General features: G+C 48.1%; 1 protein-coding gene across 1 annotated transcript in view; it reads left to right on the forward strand.

The window, feature by feature from the left end:
• Nucleotides 1-81: 81 nt before the first annotated feature.
• Nucleotides 82-24,669, forward strand: part of CATSPERD (cation channel sperm associated auxiliary subunit delta) — a 47,288-nt gene continuing 22,700 nt past the window's right edge. Inside the window, exons 1-11 of the mRNA XM_048226631.2 lie at nucleotides 82-155; nucleotides 1,901-1,955; nucleotides 2,798-2,874; nucleotides 8,816-8,888; nucleotides 9,828-9,950; nucleotides 13,616-13,675; nucleotides 14,801-14,914; nucleotides 18,443-18,526; nucleotides 20,366-20,516; nucleotides 21,465-21,560; nucleotides 24,163-24,245. Coding sequence (XP_048082588.1) covers nucleotides 82-155; nucleotides 1,901-1,955; nucleotides 2,798-2,874; nucleotides 8,816-8,888; nucleotides 9,828-9,950; nucleotides 13,616-13,675; nucleotides 14,801-14,914; nucleotides 18,443-18,526; nucleotides 20,366-20,516; nucleotides 21,465-21,560; nucleotides 24,163-24,245 — 990 coding nt within the window. The remainder of the gene's footprint in view (nucleotides 156-1,900; nucleotides 1,956-2,797; nucleotides 2,875-8,815; nucleotides 8,889-9,827; nucleotides 9,951-13,615; nucleotides 13,676-14,800; nucleotides 14,915-18,442; nucleotides 18,527-20,365; nucleotides 20,517-21,464; nucleotides 21,561-24,162; nucleotides 24,246-24,669) is intronic.

The raw sequence follows: 24,669 nt of genomic DNA on the forward strand, positions 1-24,669 counted from the left end.
GGCGCCGCTCTGCGCATGCCCAGACTGTGAGGCGACACCCAGTGGCGGTTGAGGTACATTGGTGGCGGTGGTTCTTCGAAGATGCTGGTGTTGATGCTGGTGGTGGCGGCGACCCTGCGGCTCTGCTTGCTGGCGAGAGCTCAGCCGCTTTGCCGGTGGGGCTGCCCTCCCCGGGGAGGGGTGCTGCCCGGGGTCGGGGAGGGGGCGGCTCGTCCCTGAGTAGGGGCTCCCAGCCTCGTTAAGGCTCCCCAGTTTCTTGTTCTAGAAATTGAACTCGATATTTCCCGTTCTTTCACCCCAACTCTCCATCGCCCACTCCCGCAGGCAGAGGGATCATTTGTAAACGAATCTGATCTCGTCATTCCCCTGCCCTGATATCTGTGGCGCCCGGAATAAAACCCAAGTTCCTGGCGCCTGGCGCAGCCTACATTTCCCCGCGTGGTCTGGCCCAGACGTTCTCAACAGCTGCGCTGCTGACATTTAGGACACTCTTTGGGATGGGGCTGTCCTGTGCCGTGTAAGATGTTGAGCAGCTTCCTTGGCCTCCACCCGCTAGATGCTAAATCCTACCCCAGGCTTGACAATCCCATCAAGAATGTCTCTAGGCACTGCCATGTATCCTCTGGAAATTTGAGAACCACCGATCTGGCCCCCGCCCACCCCTGGTCACACCATCCCTTGAACAAGCCAGACTCTGGCCAGCCTTGGGGACGAGGAGACTGCGCTTGCTACTCCCTCTGCCTGGAACACTTTGCTTCCAGATTTCTCCGTGGCTGGTTCCTGATCCTGGTTTAAGTCATTCTGATCCTGACTTACATAGCACATCTCCTTATTTAAAGCACTCCCCCCACCACTCCGCAATGGCTTTTTCCTATCAATCACTAATTTCTGTTATGTTTTGACAAATTTTTTGTCTATTGCTGTCACTAGAATATTAGCTCCATGAGGGTGTGAAGTATTTATCTCACTCACTCCTTACCCAGAACATTTTTAGATTCCAGTAAATAGATTAGTGAATACTGTATGGAGGGTGTCACGGGGGTTAGAAGATAAATGCTAATGCCCAGTTCCTGCCCTCAGGGAATCCCTGCCTGGAGTAAGCTGTCGTATTCAGCAGGGCCCTGTTTGCCCATGAAATAGTAAATGTGTGCTCCTGGTGCATGGCCTAACTTGAAATTTACAACAGTTCATGGAGCAGTGATTCCTTAAGATGGGAAAACAGACCCAGCAAAATTAAAGACTCACTGACCTAAAGACACATAGCTAGTAAGCAAAAAGTAGAGTTTTCCAGTAAGATTTACCGATGGGATTTGTCCCAAAGTTTGGAAAGATTGGTGATACCCAGTTCTCCCATTTCCTCACACTGGTTCTGCAAGTGTGATCCTGGAGCAGCAGCACCAACATCACCCGGGAATTTGTTAGACTTGCACTCCCTGGATCTACTGACTCAGAGACTTGGGAGGTGGGGCCCGGCAATCGACCCTTCATCAAGCCTCCAGGTGCTTCTGGCACATACCAAGCCGGAGAACCTCTGCTATAAGCTATAAACTGTATCAACATTCTCCAGCCACCAATACCATCCATCTCCCCACCCCTGGCCATAGCCAAAAAAGAAGAGGGGGTGGGGGAAGAAAACCTGGAGTTGGAGTAAGAGTTCCTAATCCGAGGTCTGCAAATGAGCCTTTATGAGCTCTTGGGAATTAAATCTCCATTTTTGCATGTACGTGTGTGTGTTTGTGGGAGAGGAAGGCCCACAGTTTCATCAGATTTTCCAGGGGCTCCCATAACCCTAAAGCATCAGGAACAGGTATTTTAGGGTTCATCCAGAGGCACCCTGGTAGGAGTCATGCTGAATATTCGGTAAACATGACAGATGGTCTCTCTTGTCACTTACCTCTAGTAATCACATGGTGAGGACAGGAAAGCTGTTTCATATCAGTCAGCAAATTCAAGGGGTATGTGGCTCCCTACTTCTCTCATTCTTCACTTTCAGAACTAACACTTGCTAATATTTCTTGGGTGCCAGTGATGTGTCAGACATAGAACATTATCTAATTCCTACCATTGTGCTTTGAAGTAGGGGTTAATCTTTCCCATTTCACTAAAAAACTAGGTGAAAGCCACCCAATGACCCAAAGAAAACCAGGAGATGGAAGTGGGCTTAGAACTCAGATCCCCCTTTTCAGTGTTCATTTGCTGCATTGTAACTGTAGGATAACAAGCAGCAAAACGTTCCTTTGCTTCCATGACATCCTGCAAAAAGGAACTTTTATTTCCACCCCATGTGTGCCTACAAGGCAGGAAGAAATATCTCACCTGTTAAAATGTGTTTCCTGTTGACATGGCATTATTTCAGAAGTGATATCTGCATTTCTAAATCCTCTCTGAGCGCCTGGTCCCTAACATGTTACCTTTACAATTCCTCATCCTCTGGTGTCTCTTTCAAAAACTCATGATCTGTGAATCAGCAATAACGTGTACAAGGAATGCGATGTGATATCAGTAATTGTCCTGTGACTCTCTCTTAATCTTTTATTTTGACATAATTATAAATACTCAGTAAGTTGCAAATGTAGCACAGAGATGTCTCAGGTACCCTTCACCCAGCTTCCCCCCCCAGCCCCCCACTTTGACATCTGACGTCCTAGTGTACTAGGAAAACAGGAAAATTACGCTACATTGCTATTATGCCCCACCTCAATTTCACCTTTACAATTTCAATGTTATACATCAGGAAATTGTTTTTCTCAACGATTCGTTATTATTGATACTAAGATTTGTGTGACTATCTCTCTAGGACCTTCTGTATTTTTCATCTACGACGGCACACTTGATTCAACATCCTTGCAAGAAAAACATAGCCCTGTATCTAGGGTAAGTGATCATTTTATGTACTGTTACCTTCCTTTTTATTAAAACGCTAGCTTTGCCCTCATTCATTCATTCGACAAACATTAAGGAAGATGGCTGCGTCCTGTGTTGCTGGTCGCTGGCCTGTAGGGAGTTCATAGTCGGGGTGGGGGTCAGAGGAAGAGAAATGAAGAAACCAGAAAATAAAAGAATTACAGTGTGTGGGGCGCCTGGGTGGCACAGCGGTTAAGCGTCTGCCTTTGGCTCAGGGCGTAATCCCGGCATTCTGGGATCGAGCCCCACATCAGGCTCCTCTGCTAGGAGCCTGCTTCTTCCTCTCCCACTCCCCCTGCTTGTGTTCCCTCTCTCGCTGGCTGTCTCTATCTCTGTAAAATAAATAAATAAAATCTTAAAAAAAAAAAAAAGAATTACAGTGTGGTATGGTACCCCCCGCATCACAGATCCTGGATATAATTAATCATCACAGAGGGGGGCGCATTCAAAGGAATGGGAACACTCTGCCCAGCATGCACCTGAGGTCATCAGGGTGCAAGGTTAGAAAACCAGGTGTGTGCACCATACTGAAGTGTTTACTACTCGTCCTAAGGGCGGTGGAGGATTGGGGGCTACACATTCTATATGCAGGAGGATTTCAAGAGTTCAGGCCAAAAGAAAAAAAACCCAAAACAAAATAACAACAGGCTAAAGCCTAAACGGAAGGCGAGGCTATAATAGAGGAGCAGGACGGGACTCAGCAGGACTTGTCAGTTCTCCTGGTGTGTGGAGAAGGGAGGTGGGCAAGCAGTTTAAGATGGCCCTCAAGCTTCTGGTGTAAGGAACGGGGTGGGAGGCGGGGGAAGAGGTGGCAGCATGGGATGGCTTGCTGCTTGCGACACATCGAGGGCACATGAGGCCAGAGATGGTAACAGAAGGTCATCTGCATGTCAGTGGTGGTTCTGGCTGTGGGCCGTCACCCAGGGATCCCATGTCAGCGGCCAGAGGTTCTGGTGAATCTTGATTTTACAGAGCAGGTGGGAGAAGAGAAAGAGAAATTGAAAAGCAGGAGACAAAGAAGCTGAGGAAGGCAGGAGCCAAGGAGGAGGAAGGGACATCCCAGAGAAGGCAGAGCATGTGGGTGGGGAAGCAGCCAACAAAGCAGTGGGACAGACAGAGAGAAAGCAAGGACACAGAGGCCCAAGGTTTATGTCACTCCAGAAGCCAGGACATTCCAGCACCTGGTACAACATGGGTGAACCTGGAGGACGTTATGCTCAGTGACATAAGCTAGGCACAGAAGGACACATCCCGCAGGACCCTACTCCCAGGAGGTCCCCAGAGGAGTCCCGTCCACAGAGACTGAGAGGAGATGGTGGGAGCCAGGGCTGGGGTCGGGGGTGGGGAGTCCATGCTTCCTGGGGACAGAGTCTCAGTTTGGGGAGATGGAAAGTTCTGGAGACAGAGGGTGGGGGTGGCTGCACGACCACATGAAAGTGCTTAATGCCACTGAACTGGACACTAAAAAATGATTATAATGATATATTTTATGTGTATTTTATCACAATTAACATAAATTGTGAAATACACATGTGTGTTTTACTGCAATTAAAAAAATTAAAAATTTTAATTAATTAAAATTAAATACAGTGCAGAATCCACACAAACTAAGCGCGTTTCAAGCACTGAGTGGAGCTAGTGGCAAGCGTATTGGACAGCTCAGAAGCGGAATGTTTCCCTCATCACATCTGCTTTAGAGCAGAAGTCACAAACGATGGCCTCACAGGCCAGATTCAGCCCACCACCTGACTTCATATGGCTGGCAAGTTAAGAATAGTCTTTACATTTTTATATGATTGAAAAAAAATCAAAAGTAGAACCATATTTTGTGACATGTGAAATGATGTGAAATTCAAATTTCGATATCCACAATAAAGTTTGACTCTCTGTGGTGGCTTTTGTGCTACAAGAGCAGAGTTGAGTGGTCAAGACAGAGGCCATGTGGCCCCTAAAATATTTCCTTTCTGTCCTTTTACAGGAAAAGTTTGCCAGACCCCCAGCTTAGAGCATAACGTGCTTAAATGATATCCTGATGCTCAGAACACATTGGAGTCAGAGAGGGTCTGATTCCAACAGCTTCTGGCAATGAGACATTCTAATGCTTAATAAAATGATGAAAATGTCACTTTTTGCCTGTAGTGTTGGCGAGGGTGAGGGCAAACGTGGATGAGGCTAAATACGTTTGGACAGTTTGGCAGAATCTGTCAAAATGTTCAACACACGTTCTCAGACACAAGGATCCCATTTCTTAGCAGTTAACCTAAAATTATAACTTGTTTATGTTGCTACCGTGTATACTTCTTGAGACATTTGTCCCACCTGGAACCTCTCCCTAGGGTGTCCTTTCCTCTTGCAGTCAGGGGGTAAAGCTTCCCAGGTGGCAGGGGCAGCATATGCAAAGGCCCTGAGGCAGGACCTTGCTTGATTTTTGGAGGAACAGCTCGAGGACAATGAGTGAGGGGAAGGAGTGAAGGGAGATGTCAACAGTATCAAATCACATGGGGCTTTGTAAGGTGTGGTGACAAATTTGGATTTCAGTGGAAAGCCACCAGAGATTAGGCAGGGGAGTGACACAATCTGACTGACTTCTCTTTTAAAGGACAATTCATTGTTGGGTGACCAACAGGAAGCAGAAAAGTGAGACAGCATAAGGAGACAAGTGAGGGTTGAGGCTGTGGTCCAGTGAGAGACCAGGGAGGCAGCCCTGGAGGGAGATATGGTTAGGAGAGTTGTACATGGAAACTAGTGGCTCAGAGGAGGAGGGGTCTTGGGAGGAATCAAGGAAGGCTGCATGGAGGAAGGGGCATCAGGGACTAGCTGAAGCCCAGGTAGGATTTCAATCCATCAGGGTGACTGTGTAGGGAAGGTCAGGAAAGCAATGAATTGAGTTGAGGAACCTGACTGGGGAGGGACAGTAGAGTATCAGCCCGGAGAAGGACACAGAGCTGTACTTGGCTAAGAGCTGGCCTTCTGTCTGTCAGCGTAAGGACTGAGTGCCTCCCAGGATGAATAGCAGTTGGCTTTGGAGGGAATAAGCAGTATCAGGTGGCGTGAAGGAGAGACACATTATGACGCGTGAGGCCGGAGTATAAAACTTAAGGCTAAGGTGGCGACCGAGGAGGCCAGGGTGGTGGTCCTCAACGGGGGGGGATTCTGCCCCCCAGGGGAGGTTTGCACAATGGTGGTAAGCGTGTGTGGTAGTCACAGCTGGGGGTACTACTGGCATCTAGCGGACAGAGGCCAGGGGTGCTGCTGTCCCAGCAGTGCATGAGACAGCTCCCTAGGAGAGGATCATGTGGCCCCGATGTCAGTAGTGTGGAGGGCAAGAAGCCCTGGGATAGGGAGGCAGATCATGGACCACCCTGTAGGTCAGTTAAGAAGTCTTGCCCTCGATCCTCTAGGTTATAGGTAGCCGTTCAAAGTTTCTGAGTAGGAGCGTGGCCTGGCTGATGCCGGCTGCCACTGCCGTTGGAGCAGGCTGTTACCTTGTGCTATGACATCGTGATACGTCGAATTTAAACATATTTCCTGTTTCTTTCCCTTGTTTACAGACACAATATTTTGTTGTCGGCATGCCCGTCTTTTGCAAGACTGGCATGAGAGTCCCCTACTTTCTAATTTAGTATTTCAAACTTAAAAAAAATATATTTTATTTATTTATTTGAGAGAGAGAGAGAGAGAGAGAGCACAAGTAGGCAAAGCGACAGGCAGCAGGAGAGGGAGAAGCAGGCTTCCCGCTGAGCAGAGAGCCCAATGTGCAGAGACCCTGGGATCATGACCCAAGTGGAAGGCAGATGCTTAACCGACTGAGCCACCCAGGCGCCCCTCACTTCTAGATCCTTAACTAGGTTTCTAATAGCTACGGTTCCTGAAAAAGTGAGCCACTATATATTTATTTCAACCCCAAACTTGTGTCTTTGTATTTTTTTCCCCCTAGTGAGCTAAAGAAGGTCTTGTAGGTAGAAAAAAATGTTTGGTTATCTTTATGTCCCCAGAGCTTAGTATCCAATAAATGTGTGCCAAATGCATGAATGAGAGTTTGTTTAAAAAAAAAAAAAAAAAAGGCCAAAATAGGTGAAAACCTTATAGTATTTCAGAAAACTTTCCTTTAGAATACTCACCTCAGGGGCTCCTGGGTGGCCCACTTGATTAAGCACCTGACTCTTAATTTTGGCTCAGGTCATATCTCAGGGTCATGCAATGGGAGCCCTGCATTGGGCTCCATGCTGGGCGTGGAGCCTGCTTGGGATTCTCTCTCTTCCTCTCCCTCTGTCCCTCCTACCCACAAACCCCCGCCCACTCCCCACCCCACCACCCCTGCCTCCTGGCTTACGTGCAGATGTGCCCACTCGCTCACTCGCTCACTTTAAAGAAAAGAAACGAAAACTCACCTCAATGACAGATTCTAAAACAGAAACAAAACCCAAGAGTGGCTGACTGGCTCAGTCCATTAAGCATCTGACTCTTTTTTTTTTTTTAATTTTTTTTTTAAGATTTTATTTATTTATTCGACAGAGATAGAGACAGCCAGCGAGAGAGGGAACACAAGCAGGGGGAGTGGGAGAGGAGGAAGCAGGCTCATAGCGGAGGAGCCTGATGTGGGGCTCGATCCCAGAACGCCGGGATCACGCCCTGAGCCGAAGGCAGATGCTTAACCGCTGTGCCACCCGGGCGCCCCAAGCATCTGATTCTTGATTTCAGTTCAGGTCTTGATCTCAGGGTCATGAGTATAAGCCCTACATTGGGCTCCACACTGGGCATGGTACCTACTTAAAAAGAGAGAGAGGGAGGGAGAGAAACAAAACCCAAAAATAAGTAAACAAGTAAAATAATATTCCACAGTTAATGCTTCAGTGTTCCTTTCTCCTCCAATGTTTTATTGGTTTTGATGTCAACTATTTGCTGAAAAGTATTACCCTTGTAAAAGACACAGTATACACAGAGAATTCATATCACTCTCATTCGACTTTGTATTGGAGGTCCCAGCCAATGCAATATGATGAGATAAAGACATGAAATGTAAAACACATTGGAAAGAAAGAGACAACATTTGCCAAATCCGAGTATCAGCTGCTAGAAGTAATAACTGAGTGCAGCAAGATGACCAAATACAACACACACATTGAAAACATCAACACCTCTGTTGTAAACCAGCCATGAACACTCAGAAAAGGCAGTTATGATAAACATCATTCCCAATAGCAACAGAAACTTTAAAACACATAAGAATTAACTCAGCAATTCCTTTCTGTCTAAAACCATAAAACTCTCTTGAGGAGGCAGAAGAACAAGATCTGGATAAGGAAGCAATATACCATGTTCATGGATGGCCTTTCACTTCTTAAAAGTTTCCTGCCTGAAGGAACACATTGTTTCTTTCATGCACACACGTTCCTGGTCTGAAACCTTTTACTTTAGTGGGATTAGAACCATATAAATGACAAAGCTGAAGTTCATCCTGAGTAAGGCAAGCTGCTTAATGTACATTTTATATAATTTTATATTTGACATGGTCACACTTTTAAAATGTTATTTGAAGAAGTCAAATACCCAGTCTACAAAGTTTACTCATTCAAAGATGATAGATAGATGATAGATAGATAGACAGACAAAACCTAAACCTAAACTTTGTTTTTAAAAAGGGCAGTCTGTTGGGCGTCCCGTTTTTTATTTCAGCTCAGGTCATGATCTTGGGATCATGAGATCGAGCCCTGTGTCAGGCTCTTCTCAGCGGGAAATCTTCTTGGGATTCTCCCTCTCCCTCTGTCCCTCCCGCCGCACCCCCCCACCCACATATGCACTCTCTCTCTCTACAATAAATGTTTTTAAACACAGAAGATTTTTAACCTTGCCTTTTTTTTCCCTTTCTTGTGTGAAATTGTCCTAATTTAACTTTTATTATCTATTTCAGAAGACAAATGTTTTTCACGAGAGATAATTTCAAAAGTAGTCTCCTTCCACTTTCCATCCCTACGTCAATGAAGGTAGTTATTTTACTGAACCATCTGAAGGATTCTCAACATAAGTAACACTCACGGGGAAGACACAGTTTGAAAAGATCACTCCAGTCTGTTTTTGTTAGTTTGGGGGCTTATATTACAATGTACTTCTAAAGATATTGAGAACAATTTCTAAGCCAGGAGAAGGGTTAATTCTATTCTGCCCTTACTACTAAGGTAGGCTTTTTTTTTCTTTTCTGAAGCAGAATTGTTGAAAGTGCTCCTTATAACTGTTTGTGTTATGAATAGATAGATTTTATGCACTAATTTCAGGGCCTCCCTAAACTGTCCTAAACCAAAACAGAAAAACCATTACCTTCTCATTAACTATCTGGAGAAATTCTATGACTGGCCCCTACACTAAAGAAGGCTTTGCCACCTATTCAAATGCCAGTGTTTCTCTTATAAGCAACACATTTATCATTTATGTTCATTGTTCATTATTTGCACTTTAGGCTTTATCCTCAGGGAAAGTTTTGATAAAGAAGAAAGAGATAGATAAGGAAGAAGGAGGTATCCGAGGGCACCAAGCACCAATTCCAAGTTCTCGGTTTCGGTTCCAGCTGATCGCAGAGTATTCAGTTCCCAACACCAAGGAACCAAACAACTTTTGTTAGCTTACATGTTTCTTTTTTTTTTTTTTAAAGATTTTATTTATTTATTTGACAGAGATAGAGAGCCAGCGAGAGAGGGAACACAAGCAGGGGGAGTGGGAGAAGAAGAAGCAGGCTCACAGCGGAGGAGCCTGATGTGGGGCTCGATCCCATAACGCCGGGATCACGCTCTGAGCCGAAGGCAGACGCTTAACCGCTGTGCCACCCAGGCGCCCCAGCATACATGTTTCTTAAATGTGTGTCTAGTCGTCTTACTTTCTGAATCGTTGGAAAGGATGCACTTCCTGATATCCTGTGTTGTTATTTTTAGGTTGGCATACCAGAAGTAACATCAGCACATATCGCTGACTCCGTATTGCTCTTAGTCGTGAATCAGAAAGTCTATATTTATGATTATGAAGCCAATTCCTGGAACGCATCTATAGGTATACGTGTTTTGTATTTTTTAAATTTTGTTTGCAATCTGCCAACATCCAGGAACAGGTTTATTAATTTTGGAAATACAAACAATGCTACTCCTTGGATGTCAGCCCCTAGACACTACCTTGTCCTTTCAAATTCAAATGAAAATTATTCGTATGGTGGGAACCTAGTTTCTATCGGGGATTGTAGTCACAAGCCGCAAAAGCCTGCTCTTACATGATTGAAGTAAATGAGGGACATCAACAGGAATTGCATTGGAGTATATGTCAGAGAGGATCGAGGAGGGCCAAGAATGGCTCATACATGCTCGGTGACAAGGCTGGGTGATGGGAATATTCAGTCCCACCTACTGCCCATTAGGGACAGGGAACAGGAGAGAAGGTAAGCTGTATGAAGAGAGAGAAAGAAGAAAACCCTCACGTAGGAGGGAAAGGGATGAGGTCAAGAATGAAGACAAGGGAGATGTCATTCTTTAGAAAAGAAGGATGGTCAGGTACCCACTGTGATGAGAAAGGGGTCAGTTTGGGGCGCCTGGGTGGCTCAGACAGTTGGGCATCAACTCTTGATTTTGGCTTGGGTCACGATCTCAGGAGGTGGGATCGGGCTCTGCATCGGGTTCCATGCTCAGCATGGAGTCTAATTCTCCTTCTCCCTCCACTCCTCCCCACCCTCCTGCTCTCTCTCTCTCTCTTAAATAAATTAAATCTTTAAAAAATTTTTTAAACTAAAAAAGAAAAGAACAAAAAAAAGAAAAGAGGTCAGTTCAAGGTTAGCACAGCTGACATTTAGGGCCAGGTCATTCTTGGGGGGGGGGAGCTGCCCTGGGCACTGTGGGGATGTGGGGCAGCATTCCTGGCCCCATCCACCCTCTGCCAGGAGTCCCTCTCCCTCCCCCCCCACCTCATCCTAACACCACAAATGTCCCCGGATATCACCCAGTGTTCACTGGGAGTCAAAGTCTCCTCAGTCCAGAGCCACAAAGCTTGGCAGATCACCATCTTGCAATTCGTTATTCCTTTTTTTCATTTATATTAGTTTTGGCAAAAGACTATGGACCCCACGAGAGGAATCCTTGCCCAGCCAGTGTGGTGCCTGCCAGGTGCTTGCTGAGCCCTGGCTGGAGAGGGGCTGGCAGCCCACTGGGAGAGACAGAGAAGCACAGGAGAAGAGCCACACCTTGGTTTGGGCTCTGTCTCACTTTTCATTACGTGTTGGGATTTGACCCTCAACAACAAGGTGACCTGGCGATGATGCTGAGTGCATGATGTGTGGCGGGGTGGGGGTGCTGGTAGAGAATGTACCTAATCCAGGTGGAGCCAGGACCCAGGGCCTCTTGTCGGGGACTATAGAAACAAGCCCCAGAAACCTGCTCTGACCCGTCTGGGGGCCATGTCATCGATTGTCACATCCAAACCAAACACCCAGCTGTCTCTGAAACATCCCTTCCTTGCAGAACTTACTGCCCCAAGCCAAACTGCCACACAGCCCTCCCTGCTTCCTCCCTCCTCTCCCTCCCTCCAAAATTCACCCATGAGCTGGCTCTTGCTTTGCTGCCTGGTCCTCTATCCCCCTCCTGACCTTCCGTGCCACTTCTTTTCTCTCTCACACTTCACGTCTCTTTCTCCTTTTTGGGGGGGAAGGGAGCATAAAAGTCACATAAAACTGACCCATTTTAACCATTTTAAAGTATACTGTTCAGTGGCATTTAGTACATTCCCAATGTTGTGCAACCAGCGCCACTATCTAGTTCTGGAACATTCCATCACCCCAAGAAGAAAGACCATCACCATCAGCCGTCACTCCCCACGCGTCCCCAGCCCCTGACAACCACACACCCACTTCCTGTCTCTGTGGACATGCCTGTTCTGGGCATTTCACACACATGGAATCACACACATTGTGGCTTTTTTGTGTCTGGCTTCTCTCACTGAGCGTTGTGTTTTCGAGCTTCCTCCCCATTTTAGCGTGTGACTGCTCCTTTTTAAGGCTGAATAATATTCCACGGTATGGGTGAACCACTTTTGTCCATTCACTAGCTGCTGGGCACTTGGCTTGTTTCATCCTTTTAGCCATTGTGTGATAGTGCTTATGTGTGCAATCCTGTATGAGTTGTATGTGGACGTGGGTTTTCAATTCTCTGGGGTAACCTAGCCTAGGAGTGGGGTTGCTGGGTCATATGGAAACTCCACGTTTTAATATATTGAGGGACCATAAGGGCTCCTTGTAACATAAGTCAGTCCAGTCTCTATTCTTCCTCTTCTCTTCCTCACTTTCTTTAATAGCATCCGAAGGGCTGACTCTCCACCCTTTGCCCCACCCTGGCTCCCACCATCTACCTTCTGTCTCTATGGATGGAGCTCCTCTAGGGATCATATAAGTGTCCTTCTATATCTGGCTCCTCTCACTGAGCCCAACATCTTCAAGGTCCATCCATGTTGCAGGAGGTCTCAGAATGTCCTTCCTTCCTTTTCAAGGCCAAATAATATTTCACTGTGTGTCTACATGACATTTTTGCTCATCCATTCATCATCTGTCAATGGACACCTGGGTTGCTTCCATGTTTTAGTTACTGTGAATAATCCTGCCATAAATATAGGTGTGCAAATATCTCTTTGAGTCTCTGCTTTCGGTTCTTTTGGGTAGAGACCCAGAAGTGGGATTGCCAGATCCCTATTTTCAATTTCTTGAGGAACTGTCATCCTGTTTCCCACACCACACGCACCGATTTACGTTCCCACCACCAGTGCACGAGGGTCCCGATGGCTCCCCATCCTTGCCAACACTTGATTTCTGATTCTTTGATAATGGCCATCCTAATACGTACGAGTGCCATCACAGTGTGGTTTTGCTTTGCATTTCCCTGATGATCAGTGATGCCGAGAGTGCCTTTTCCTGTCTTGTTGGCCACGTGTATATTTTCTTTGGAGCTGAAGCTTCTGCTTTTACAATAGAATCAAAGAATGCCTCCCCAAGAGAAAGGACCCCTTCCTGCCATTTCGTCAGGGTCCTAAGAGTTCCTGCAAAACCAGTGGTTCTCAACTATCACAGGTACACCCCCCTGTGGCAATGTCTGGAGATAGTTTAGTTGTTAAGACTGGGGGAAGGTGCCACTGGGATCGAGTCAGCAGAGACAGAGGTGCTGCGAAACCGAGTACAACGCACACAGGACAGCCCTACAACCGAACACTCTGACCCCAAATATCAGTAATGTCAAGGTTGAGAAACCCTGCTCTTCCCTTTGCCCTAAAATTGATGGAATTTCAGTCATGGTTAGTTGGCTTGTTTGTTTATTTATTTAAAAAGTAGGCTCCAGGGGCGCCTGGGTGGCACAACGGTTGGGCGTCTGCCTTCGGCTCAGGGCGTGATCCCGGTGTTATGGGATCGAGCCCCACATCGGGCTCCTCCGCTATGAGCCTGCTTCTTCCTCTCCCACTCCCCCTGCTTGTGTTCCCTCTCTCGCTGGCTGTCTCTATCTCTGTCAAATAAATAAATAAAATCTTTAAAAAATAAATAAAAAATAAATAAAAAATAAAAATAAAAAGTAGGCTCCACCCCCAATGTGGGGCTCAAACTCCCGGCCCTGAGATCAAGAGTCTCAGGCTCCACTGACTGAGCCAGCCAGGCGCCCCGGAAGCTCATGTTTTTTAAAATGATCTTGTCCTTTTAGGTATAGAGCACCGTGTTTCACGTGTTTCTGGGGACAACTGTTGTTACAGCGGACATCCCTTCTGCGTGGTGAGTATACGGCGTGGAGCCTGTCATTTGTTTTTTTCACTCTGTTTTGATCATAGATAATGATAAATGAAAATACGGACAGAGTAATCCCTGAGGGCTGGGCCATCATGTTCCATGAGGGACCTGGACAGGGTCCCTTCCCCAGGGTCCACAAGAGGACCTGAGATACAGGATCACCTGGCTGACACACTAGGACTATACCCACCTAGCTTCCTTTTTTAAACTTTTATTTTGAAATAAGTATAGACCCTGCAGGAAGTCCCCGTCCCCTTCACCGATGGTCCCTCCAATGGTTCCACTTTACATAACTATAGTAAAAAAACGAAAACCGGGAAGCTGACAAGGAAATACCGTGTGTGTCTAATTCTGTGCCATTTATCACATGTGTGAAGTCACAGAAAGACTACTTCCTTCAAAATACTAGACTGTTCCATCAACCCAAAGCTCTCCCTACATCCTTGCCCCACAGTCCCTAACCCCTGGCAGACACTAATCTGTTCTCCATCTCTATAATCTCATCATTTCAAGAATGTTCTATACATGGGATCCTACAACGTGTAACTCTGGGGATTTGCTTTTTTCTGCAAAATGCCCTGGAGACTCCTCTCACTTCCCCTTTGTTGTCAAGTAATACTCTACGGAGTGGATCTGGTTGTTTCCACTTTTTGGTTATTATGAGTAAAGCTGCTATGAACATTCATTTTTGTCTGCACAGAAGTTTTCATCTCTGGGATAAATGCCCAGGAGTGTGATCACGGGCATCTATCTCTTTTTTTTTCAATTGAAATATAATTGAAATACGACAGTGTATAAATTTAAGGTATGCAGTGTGTTGATGGGATACATGTGTATGTTGCAATATGATGGCCACACAGCATTAACTAATCCTGCATCAGGTGATCATCATTTCTTTATTGTGGTGAGAACAATTAAGATGTAGTCTCTTAGCAACTTAGAAATTTATGATACAGTGTTGTTGTCCGTAATCACTGTGCTGTGTATGAGATCTCTAGAACTTATCTGTCTACCCGTTGCAAGCTCGTACCCTTAAAGAACATTTCCCCAACCCCTCTAACCCTCCATCGCCTTTTAAAGAGACTGTTTTATGTGTGTGTGTTCTTCCAGGATATAAGTAATTCAGTTTTTGCTTATTTGCACGGAGATCAGATATCTCAGACCAATGTCTATTTCTCAAACACCCGGGGATACAGATTTCAGAAGTTTGTCTATGAAAAACAGGTATGTTCAATTTGGTAAAAAAGTGAACAACAAAAATAAATATATATTTATGTCCTGCACAGGAGTAATTAGCAGTTGCTGGATGAATAAGAGCTTTTCTCTTTTTCAGAGTCTGATGGGCTGGGAGAGTAGGGAAAATTACAGGGCGAAGGAGCTGGCTAGGCAGATTAGGAAGTTCGGAAAGGTTTCAAAAGGTGTTGGGTCATTGGATGATTTCAGGAGTAGTCATGTAAATACACCCGGTGCCACAGCGGAGTCTGCACTGAACCCCAGGCCCGCCCAAAGACCGGTGCCAGACGGTACCATTCTCATCCCAGTTATACAGAGGAAAGAACTGTCCTGGGTCAGTTCCCACCCTCCCCAAATTATATTCATCCAGAACCACAGAACATAGCCTTACTGGGAAATCGGGCTTTTGCAGATTTAATGATTTAAGTGAAGATGAGATCATACTGGATCGGGGTGGGTCCCCAATCCCCTGCCTGGTGTCCTTCTGAGAGGAGAGGACACGGCGAGATGCACACACAGAGAAGGAGGCCGTGTGATGATGCCACCAACATTGCAGGATCCATCTGCAAGCCAGGAGATGCCGAGGACTCCCGGCAACCACCAGATTCTGGAAGAGAAGGATGGCGAGGTTTCTTCCTCAGAGGAACCAGCGCTGCCAACACCTTGATTTCAGACCTCCGGGTTCCACCAATGTGATGGTACATTTCTGTCGTTTTAAGGCATCAAGCACAGGGTAGCCCCAGGACACGGATACAGGGGTGAAGGCACAGAGCGGTGCAGGGCCTGTACCGCACAGCTTGGCAGAGCTAGGATCCGAACAGCTGAAGTGGACAGGATCCTTGGGTAGCCAAGGGCACGAGGAGGTTTTGTTCTGCTGCAGAGAGTGGCTCCAACCCCAAACACTCGGGACGTATGTGTAAAGGAAGGCAGACAGTCTACTCTGCTTTCGAGTTCTGACCGTGTCCTGAGTGCAATTCTCTGCCCTGCCCAGGAGGCCCAAGGGAGCCTAGAACCTAACTGACTGCATATTTTCACCAAAATTAGGCCTAGAAGGACTTAACATCTGTGCTCAGTTGAAAACAATCATCGCTAACAAAACCAGGTAGGTAGACAGATAGCTAGACAGACAGATAATAGGAATTGGCTCATATGCTTAAGGGGTCAGAGAAGCCCCGCTATCTGCCGTCTGTGAGCTGGAGAACCGGGAAGTCTGGTGGCATAGTTCAGTCTGAAGACAAAGGCCTGAGGACCAGGGAACGGCTGGTAGAGGTCCCAGCATCCGAAGGCCCAAGAATCAGAAACTCTGATGTTTGAGGGCAGAAGATGGACAGGACATCCCAGCTCAAGAAGAGAGAACAAATTCACCTTTCCTCTTCCTCTTCGTTCTACGCTGGCCCCCAGTGGATTGGGTGATGCCCACCTACGTCGGTGAGAGTGATCTTTATTGGGCCTACTACATCAAAGGCAGATCTCTTCCAGGATCACCCTCACAGACACACCCAGACACAATGTTTTACCAGCTACCTGGGCATTCCTTGGCTCAGTCCAGCTTGTTGTGAACCAACACAAGTCTGCCCCTTGTCAACTTGATGCCCATATGCATCTTCTTCAACCATCCTTAGTCTCCAAATAAAGACACTGACAAGGTCATCATTCCACCCAACACAAAACAACCATCCTAAGTACAACTGAAAATGCACTCCTCCTTTTTATGTGAAGTTTATTCTTTTTGATGTCCCCTCAATCAAATACCAATTATTAATACAATAGTCTTTCTGCTCTGTGCGTGTGTGTGTGTGTGTGTGCGCGCGCGCGCTTATTGTTGTTTTCGAGGCCAGAAGGCTGACATTCCTGAGCAGTTATGATTCATCTCCTTGGAGTTCTGCCAGCAGGGCAGGAGTTGGGGTGTCTGGTGGGGAGGTGATGGGCTGGGAAGTCCGGCAACCTGTGCCAGTTGGGATAGATTGACTGTATGTCTTAGTCACCTCGGGCCACCATAACAGACACCACAGACTGGGTGACTTAAACAGCAGACATTTACATCTCACAGTTCTGGAGGCTGGAAAATCCAAGATCAGGGTGCTGACTGACTCAGCTCCTGGTGAGGGCTCTCTTCCTGGCTCACAGATGGCCACCTTCTTACCGTGTCCTCACATGAAGAGAGAACGCTTGGTCTCTCTCTCTCTCTCTTTTTAAGATTTTATTTATTTATTTGAGAGAGAGAGAGAGCATGAGCAGGGGGGAGGGGCAGAGGGAGAGGGGGAAGCAGACTCCCCGCTGAGCAGGACCCTGAGATCATGACCTTAACCAACTGAGCCACCCAGGCGCCCCTCCCAATATGAATTCTTGACCAGGTGCTCTGGTGTCTCTTCTTACAAAGACACTAACCCCATCCTCAGGGCCCCACTCTCATGACCTCATCCAAACCTACTTAGCTCCCAAAGGTCCCACCTCTAAGGACCATCCCATCAGGGGTGCTAGTTTGAATGTTAGTGTCCCCTCCCCAATTTCTATATTGCCATCCTAATGCCTAATGTGATTGTATTAGGAGATGAGGCCTTTGGAAGTGTTTAGATCATGAGGATGGAGTGCCCATGAGTGGGATCAGTGCCCTTCTAAAAGAAGAGGCTGTGGGGGCGCCTGGGTGGCTCAGCGGTTAAGCGTCTGCCTTCTGCTCAGGGCGTGATCCCAGTGTTATAGGATCGAGCCCCACATCAGGCTCATCCGCTATGAGCCTGCTTCTTCCTCTCCCACTCCCCCTGCTTGTGTTCCCTCTTTCACTGGCTATCTCTGTCAAATAAATAAATAAAATCTTTAAAAAAAAAAAAAAAGAAGAGGCTGTGGAGAGCTCGCTAGCCTCCTTCTGCCATGCGAGAACACAGTAAGAAGACCGTAACCCGGAAGTGGGCCCTCACTTGACCATGCCGGCCCCTTGATCTCAGGTTTCCAGCCTCCACAACTGTGAGCAATAAACTTCTGTTGTTTATAAGCTACTCTGTGGCATTCTGTGATAGCAGCCAACATGGGCTAAGATGGGGGTTAGGCTTTTAACATACGAATTTTGGGAGAGACACAATTCAGTCCATGGTGCTGTTTATAATAGAAAACTCCCCATTTAACCCAAGAGGCTTAAATAAAATAGTAGTCTTTCTCTTAACCGAAAGATGTCTGGAGGCAGCCAGCGGGGCTGTCCCACTGTCCCGAGGGCGGGGCCCTCGACCTCATGCTCCAACTTGGCTTCTGGGCACTTTGCTGACCAACCGAAAATCAGGAATGAGGAACCGAGGCCGGAGCGTAGACAGGCATCTAGCAGTCTGAGGCCACACCACTTCCTCCAACACCCCCCAAAAAAGCTATCTTCATTCAGACTTCTGTCCTACATGCTACATTCCCGTAGAGGGGAAATAGATGGTAACAAAAAAGACTTTCCTTCATTTTAGCTTATGCGGTAATCTGGAGTTAAAATCAAATGCGTTAATGATTTATTGATATGTGATTTTTTGTTTGTTTGTTTTATAGGCAGAACTAGTCGGGTCTTTGGGTGGGATCTTCTACTTTCACTCCTTGTCACAGGTTGGGCTGCTTCTCATTGATCAAGGGAAGGTGAGTAACTTCGGACTGGGAAGAGAGACTTAAGTGACCTTTGCCCCAAGCCATGTTTTTGTTAAGACTCACACACTTGGATTTTCATATCTGAAATCCACCTAGCTCGTCATTCACCCATCCATCCATGTATCCATCTGCCTAACTATTCATCTGTCCGTCCATCCATCCATCCGTCCACAACTATCCAACCACCCACCCACCTATCCAACCTACTTATCCATCCATCCATCCATCCATCCATCCATCCATCCATCCATTTACCTACTTATCCAGCCATTCACCCACCCACCTGTGCACCTACCTACTCAGCCATTCACCCGTCTACCCACTCGCACACCCACCACCCTCCTCCCCCTTTCATTTGCTCATTCAGTCATGCGCTTGGCAATATTGAAGGTAGTGTCTAGGAGGTGCTAGGCCCTGCACTGAACGCTAGGGATGAAATACAAAGTGTGGTGTATGCATCGCTGACAACGCACAAGATTGTTTTAAATGCTTCATGTTGAACTCTGTTAATGATGATTTTCGTGGGTATTCGGAAAATCAGTACGTGACACCTGTGACCTCACAGATACCATGTAGAATAAGACTAAGTTAAGAAGAGGAGTCAGTCCATGTAAACTGCATTTGAAGAAAAAATATTAAGGCAGAAGAAGATTAAGCACAGGATTGCACCCTGGGTAGGCGGCATGTGCAGCTCTGGAGTTCAGGGGAGCCCCCGCTGTCAGGAAGCTTCGCGAGGTTGGGCTGACTTCCCGGCTGAAGCCCCACCCACCCTCTGACCAAGTGCTGGGTCGTATCCCCGCCCAGAGCGCCCTCATTAGCATAGCCCCCGCCCAGAGCGCCCTCATTAACATAAAGTGCCCGGGCCCTGCACCGCTCTGGAGTGACCGCAGAGTCCAGGGTTACCACCTAAGCGCGATTTCTCAGGCTGCCCACCCGCAATCCCACAGGCTTCGGCTGGCGGGTGTCCACACTCGGGGCGTGGGGGGGGGGGGGAGGCGGGCAGATGCCCTGCAGACTCCGCAGGCTCCCTCCCTGTAGTTTAGCTGCCTCAGTCACCGCCCTGCAGGGCCTGTTTCTCTGTTCCGTACTCAGTACTCAGTGCTTTTCTGCTCCTGGCCGCTGAGTGCCTGAAACTGCTGGAGCCTTTGGCTTGGGGCTCCCCCCGCAGTGAGCCGAGCCCCACGCCGGACCCAGTGGCGCTCCGCTGCTGTGGCTCACCACTTTCCCTGGCCTCACCTGCCAGCGATGGAAGGCTGACTCCCTCAGGGTTGGCGCGTTGCCTTGGTCGGCTTCTCTGCCACCCGGCAGCGCAGCCCTGGCGGGCAGGGCACCAGAGGCAGCCGGTGTATGACACAGTGGGCCTGGGCGGGGACTGCGATGTGCACTCACAGGCTCAGCACGTTGTGCAGCTGGGCCTGCACACCCCACCCCCCAACTTCCCCCACCCCCGTGTCCGGGAGGTGGCGGCGTCGGGGTCAAGCACCATCCATCCGGCCCTGAGCGCTGCGTCTCTGGCAGCCCAGACGGAGAGGGCAGGCTCCTCAGCCTCCCACTATGCACGTGGGGGGAGGAAGAGTTCTTTGTCTGGGGGCCATCCCGGGCACTGTGGGGTGTAGAGCAGCCCCCCCACACCATGCTGGGAGCACCCCCAGTCCTGACAGCTCCTCCTATCTCCCCCAGTGTTCCCTGGGGGGCAGGGCTGCCCCAAGCTGAGAACCACCGGCCAAGAGAATAAGGTTTGAAGGAAGTCTCTGCAGCAAAGCACGTGGACCCCTGCCACCACTGCCCCCGTGATTCCTCCCCCCAGATTCATTGGTCTTTTCCCCTCAGGCTAGGTTCAGCTACTCAGAACACCCCCTGAACACCAGTTTTGGGCTGCCCTTCGACTACAACGGGACCCTGGACATCCTCATCACCCCGGGCCAGAAAGGCATTCTGATCTTCTGGTTTCAGAAGAGCCTGTTGGTTTCCAGAAACTCAGGTGAGTCAGGCTGAGGCTCAGCGCTGCCCTGGGTGTCCCGTTCTGGGCAGGGAAAGCACCGCTGGTTTTTCTCTCCCCTGCCTCAAGCAGACTGGGACCAGCCTGTTCTCACTCGCGGTCTGGTCCTCGCTGTGTCCATCTCTCCCCCTGCCCCCCACCCCGCCCCAGTTTCGTGTCCTCTGGAGTCCTTAGGACCACGTGGGCAGGTTCCGAAAGTCGCCCACCAGTCCCCTAGGGCAGAGCCCAAGCCTTCCCTCCAAGAACCACAAGCCTTGTTTTGGCGCCAAGGTCAGTGGCTCCAGGACATGGCTCGGGGCTGCCCACCTGGACTTCCCCTGGCCAGAGAGAACCCGGGAAATAGCACAGCACCTCCCGCTGGCCTAGCCGGCCTAGCCGAAGAATCCAAGAATCCGAGCAATGCCTGCCAGCCAGCAGGAGACAAGAAGCAGAAGGGGGCAGGGGCGGGGAGGGGAACTGTCAGGGACCCCTGGGCACAGGTGTGGCTGCACACACTATGCAGAACCAGTCAGGCCCCCTGACACCATGGATCCCCTCCCCTCCCCCCAGCGCAAGAGAAGGGTTCAGGGCTGGCCCGGCCATTTGGAGAGCTCCTTCGAGAAAGGAAGTTCTTATTCCTTGCACATGTTACCCATATCGTCAAAGGCATTCCATGTTCACGCCTCCAGCAGTGAAACAGCCTTTCTTGTGAACTCTGCAGCCAGATGTGCCGCAGTCCTGTCCCATGGGGGCATGCTGGGCTGGTTTTCTGGAACACAAGCACCTTCTGCACAGTCTCTACAGCCGTGCGCCTGGGTGCTGTTTTCCTTCACTCTGTATCATCTGAGTCCCTTACCAAGGGTTGGGGCGAGCGGCAGGGATTGCTCCATGTTTCAGCAGCGGGGGGTGGGGGGGTCCCTTTCCTCACGACTCTGCCCTGTCGTCTCACAGGTCAGCTCGTTTACCCCATCCATGTGCGAGAAGGACCCAACACCTTGTATTCTTCCATCTCTGAAGCCAACATCACCATCCACAGCGTTGCTGCCAGTGCGTGCCCGACTGATGCGTAGCTTTCTAGAAGGGCCTTCTACGGGGCTTACTAACCACCAACCCACTAGATCCAGTCCAGCCAAAACCGAACCAAACCAAGCTATACCCCAACCAAATGTGATTATCGCATATTCGGGAACAATTCCCGACATATATTTTTGTACCCTTTCACCATGAAGTAGAAGATGGGTTGGGTGTTCGCTTCCTAGGGCTGCTACAGGAAATGCCCACAAACTGGGGGGCTTAGAACGACAGACGGTTCTGAAATCAAGTGTCAGCAGGGCCCCCGGCTTGCAGATGGCTGTTTTCCCCCTGTGTCTCCACACATGCTCCCTCTGTGTGGCTGTGTCCAAATCCCCCCTTTTTACAAAGACACCAGTCATACTGGATTAGGACCCACCCCGATGACCTCGTTTTAACTTAATCACCTAAAGACCTGATCTCCAAATACAGTCACCTTCTGAGGTCCTGGGGGTTAGCACTGCAACATATCTTTTTCAGAGGGGACACATTTCAACCCATAACAGATGGCATCTCAGGATTTCTTTGCTCCTTAATTGTCCTGCTGCTGTCCTGAAAGACGACCATTGCCCGACTAATATTTCTCCTCACACAGCTCCCAAGTTGGAAACTTAGAGGCAAAGAGTGGGACACACTGGGGGGGGGGGGGTCACTTGGGTGCTGAGTCAGTATCTTCCCTGTTCGCTGATCATCACATTACATCTTACTATCTGCGTCCCCGTAGCTGTTTAAAGTTGACTTAGAGTTACAGAAATTCGTGATATAAAATGCTCTAATAATTAAACCAGTGGTACATGGTCCTTTAATTTTTTTTTTTTTTTAATATTCCAAGTACAGTTAAAGTCCCTTGGGGCGCCTGGGTGGCTTAGTTGCTTAAGCATCCGACTCTTGATTTCGGCTCAGGTCATGATCTCAGGGTCGTGAGATCGAGCCCCGCATCAGGCTCCGTGCCGAATGTGAAGCCTGCTTGAGAGGCTCTCTCTCCCTCCTCCTCTGTACCCCCACCCCCACCCCTGCTCGCTCTCTGTCTCTTAAAATAATTATAATAAAAATGAAAAAAAATGAAGTCCCTCAGACCGGCTCCCTAAACCCAGGCCCCTCTTTGGCTTCCCGGAGGTACCACGGTTAGGAAGTTGGGGCGACAGTCAGTTGAAAGACGCACACCGTGGATCAATTACGGATCTGCCGAGAACGTCTAGCATCATCCACACAGGTCGTTTGCTTGTATGTAAGTGGCGTCCTGTCACTGTGTGAGTCCTTCTGCCCCCTGCCTCCTCCACTGCACCTCATTTTCTATTCCCTTGTGCTGAGAACACATAACAGGAGATCTGCCCTGTTAACAAATCGTGACATGCCCAGTGCAGTATTAACTATGGGCACGATGCACAGCAGAGCTCCGAAACAGACTCGTCCTGCATCCCTGAAACTCAAGCCCCCCCTTCCTCAACCTGGGGACACTCAGTGATGTCTGGGGACAACTGCGGTCATCTTGTCTGGGGGCGTGCTGCTGGCATCCAGTGGGTGGAGGCCCGGGATGTTGCTCAGCGCCCTACAAGGCACAGGACACCCCCTCACACACACTACAAAGAAGGATCTGGCTCCAAAACTCAGTAGAGCCAAGGTTGAGAAACCCTCAGCTAGGTTAATTCGCTCCTTGCTCTGCAAACACACCTCCGCTTTTCTACACCAGATGCTTTCCCCAAGTTTCAGCCCAAGCCTCGCTTTTTCTGAAAGCTTCCTTGATTTTCATTTTTTAAAGAGTAAAAATACGCAGGAGATAAGCCGACCCTTTCACAAAACCTTTTAGTGGTGTCCTGTGTTCCTTGGAACTTTGTGTCTGCGAAAGACCAGAAACAACCTCATTATGTCCATCTGTGGAGGACTGGTTTAATCAGTTATGGTTCATCTGGGTATATTCATACACATGAAAGAAAACAGTTAGGCTTTTTTTCTTAAAAAACTTGAGGGGCTTCCAGAATATGATACCACGGATACAAAACTACCAGAAAAGATGTTCCCTAAAACATTCAACCGGGGTTACCTAAGTCAGGGGTCAGCAAACCATGGCCCAAGGGCCAAATGAGGCCCCCACCTGTTTTTGTAAATAAAGTTTTATTGGAACAGAATCACACCCATTCATTTACAAGTTGCCCCTAACTGCTTTCAGAGTTAAACACTTGTGTTGGGGCGCCTGGGTGGCACAGCGCTTAAGCGTCTGCCTTCGGCTCAGGGCGTGATCCCGGCGTTATGGGATCGAGCCCCACATCAGGCTCTTCTGCTATGAGCCTGCTTCTTCCTCTCCCACTCCCCCTGCTTGTGTTCCCTCTCTCGCTGGCTGTTTCTATCTCTGTGGAATAAATAAATAAAATCTTTAAAAAAAAAAACACTTGTGAACATATCACATGATCAGCAGAGCAGAAAATATCTACCATCTGGTCCTTTACAGAAGTTTGCTGACCCCTGGTCTATATGACGGAATCTGGGGTAATTTTTTGTAAACTTTTAATATTTTTAATATTTTCATCCATTGAAACAACCCTCAGTTGAATTTTGTTCTATCTTGTTTGGTTTTTCCTAGATGAATACGAGCTGGCGGTTTTAACTCAGGAGAACAATTTGTATTACGGCAGCCTGGGAATCCTGCCAAGTTCTCTGATCAAAGTAGGTAAAATCAAAGTAGTGTTATTACCCTGTCAGTGAAGAAATGGTACTTTTCTCAAACTGTTTTTTTTTTTTAAGAGAGCAAGCGGGTGGGGGGGGGCAGGGGCTGACGGAGAGGGAGAGAGAATCTTAAGTAGGTTCCATGCTCAATGCAGATCCCAACATGGGACTTGATCTCACGACCCTGAGACCATGACTTGAGCCGAAATCCAGAGTTGGACGCTTAACCGCCTGAGCCACCCAGGTGCCCCGTTGTTTCAAACTTCTTATCCTTTTTTTGAAGGCCAGAAGTTACTCTAGTTATTAAAATAGTCCTAGTATTTTAATAACAATAGCAATAATTTAATATTAATTTTAATTAATATTGAATTAACATTAATATTAAAAAATTAATAGTAATAGTGATTTTACTAGTTATGACAAT

Source organism: Ursus arctos, unplaced genomic scaffold (assembly GCF_023065955.2).
Source record: "Ursus arctos isolate Adak ecotype North America unplaced genomic scaffold, UrsArc2.0 scaffold_14, whole genome shotgun sequence".
Lineage (NCBI taxonomy): Eukaryota > Metazoa > Chordata > Mammalia > Carnivora > Ursidae > Ursus > Ursus arctos.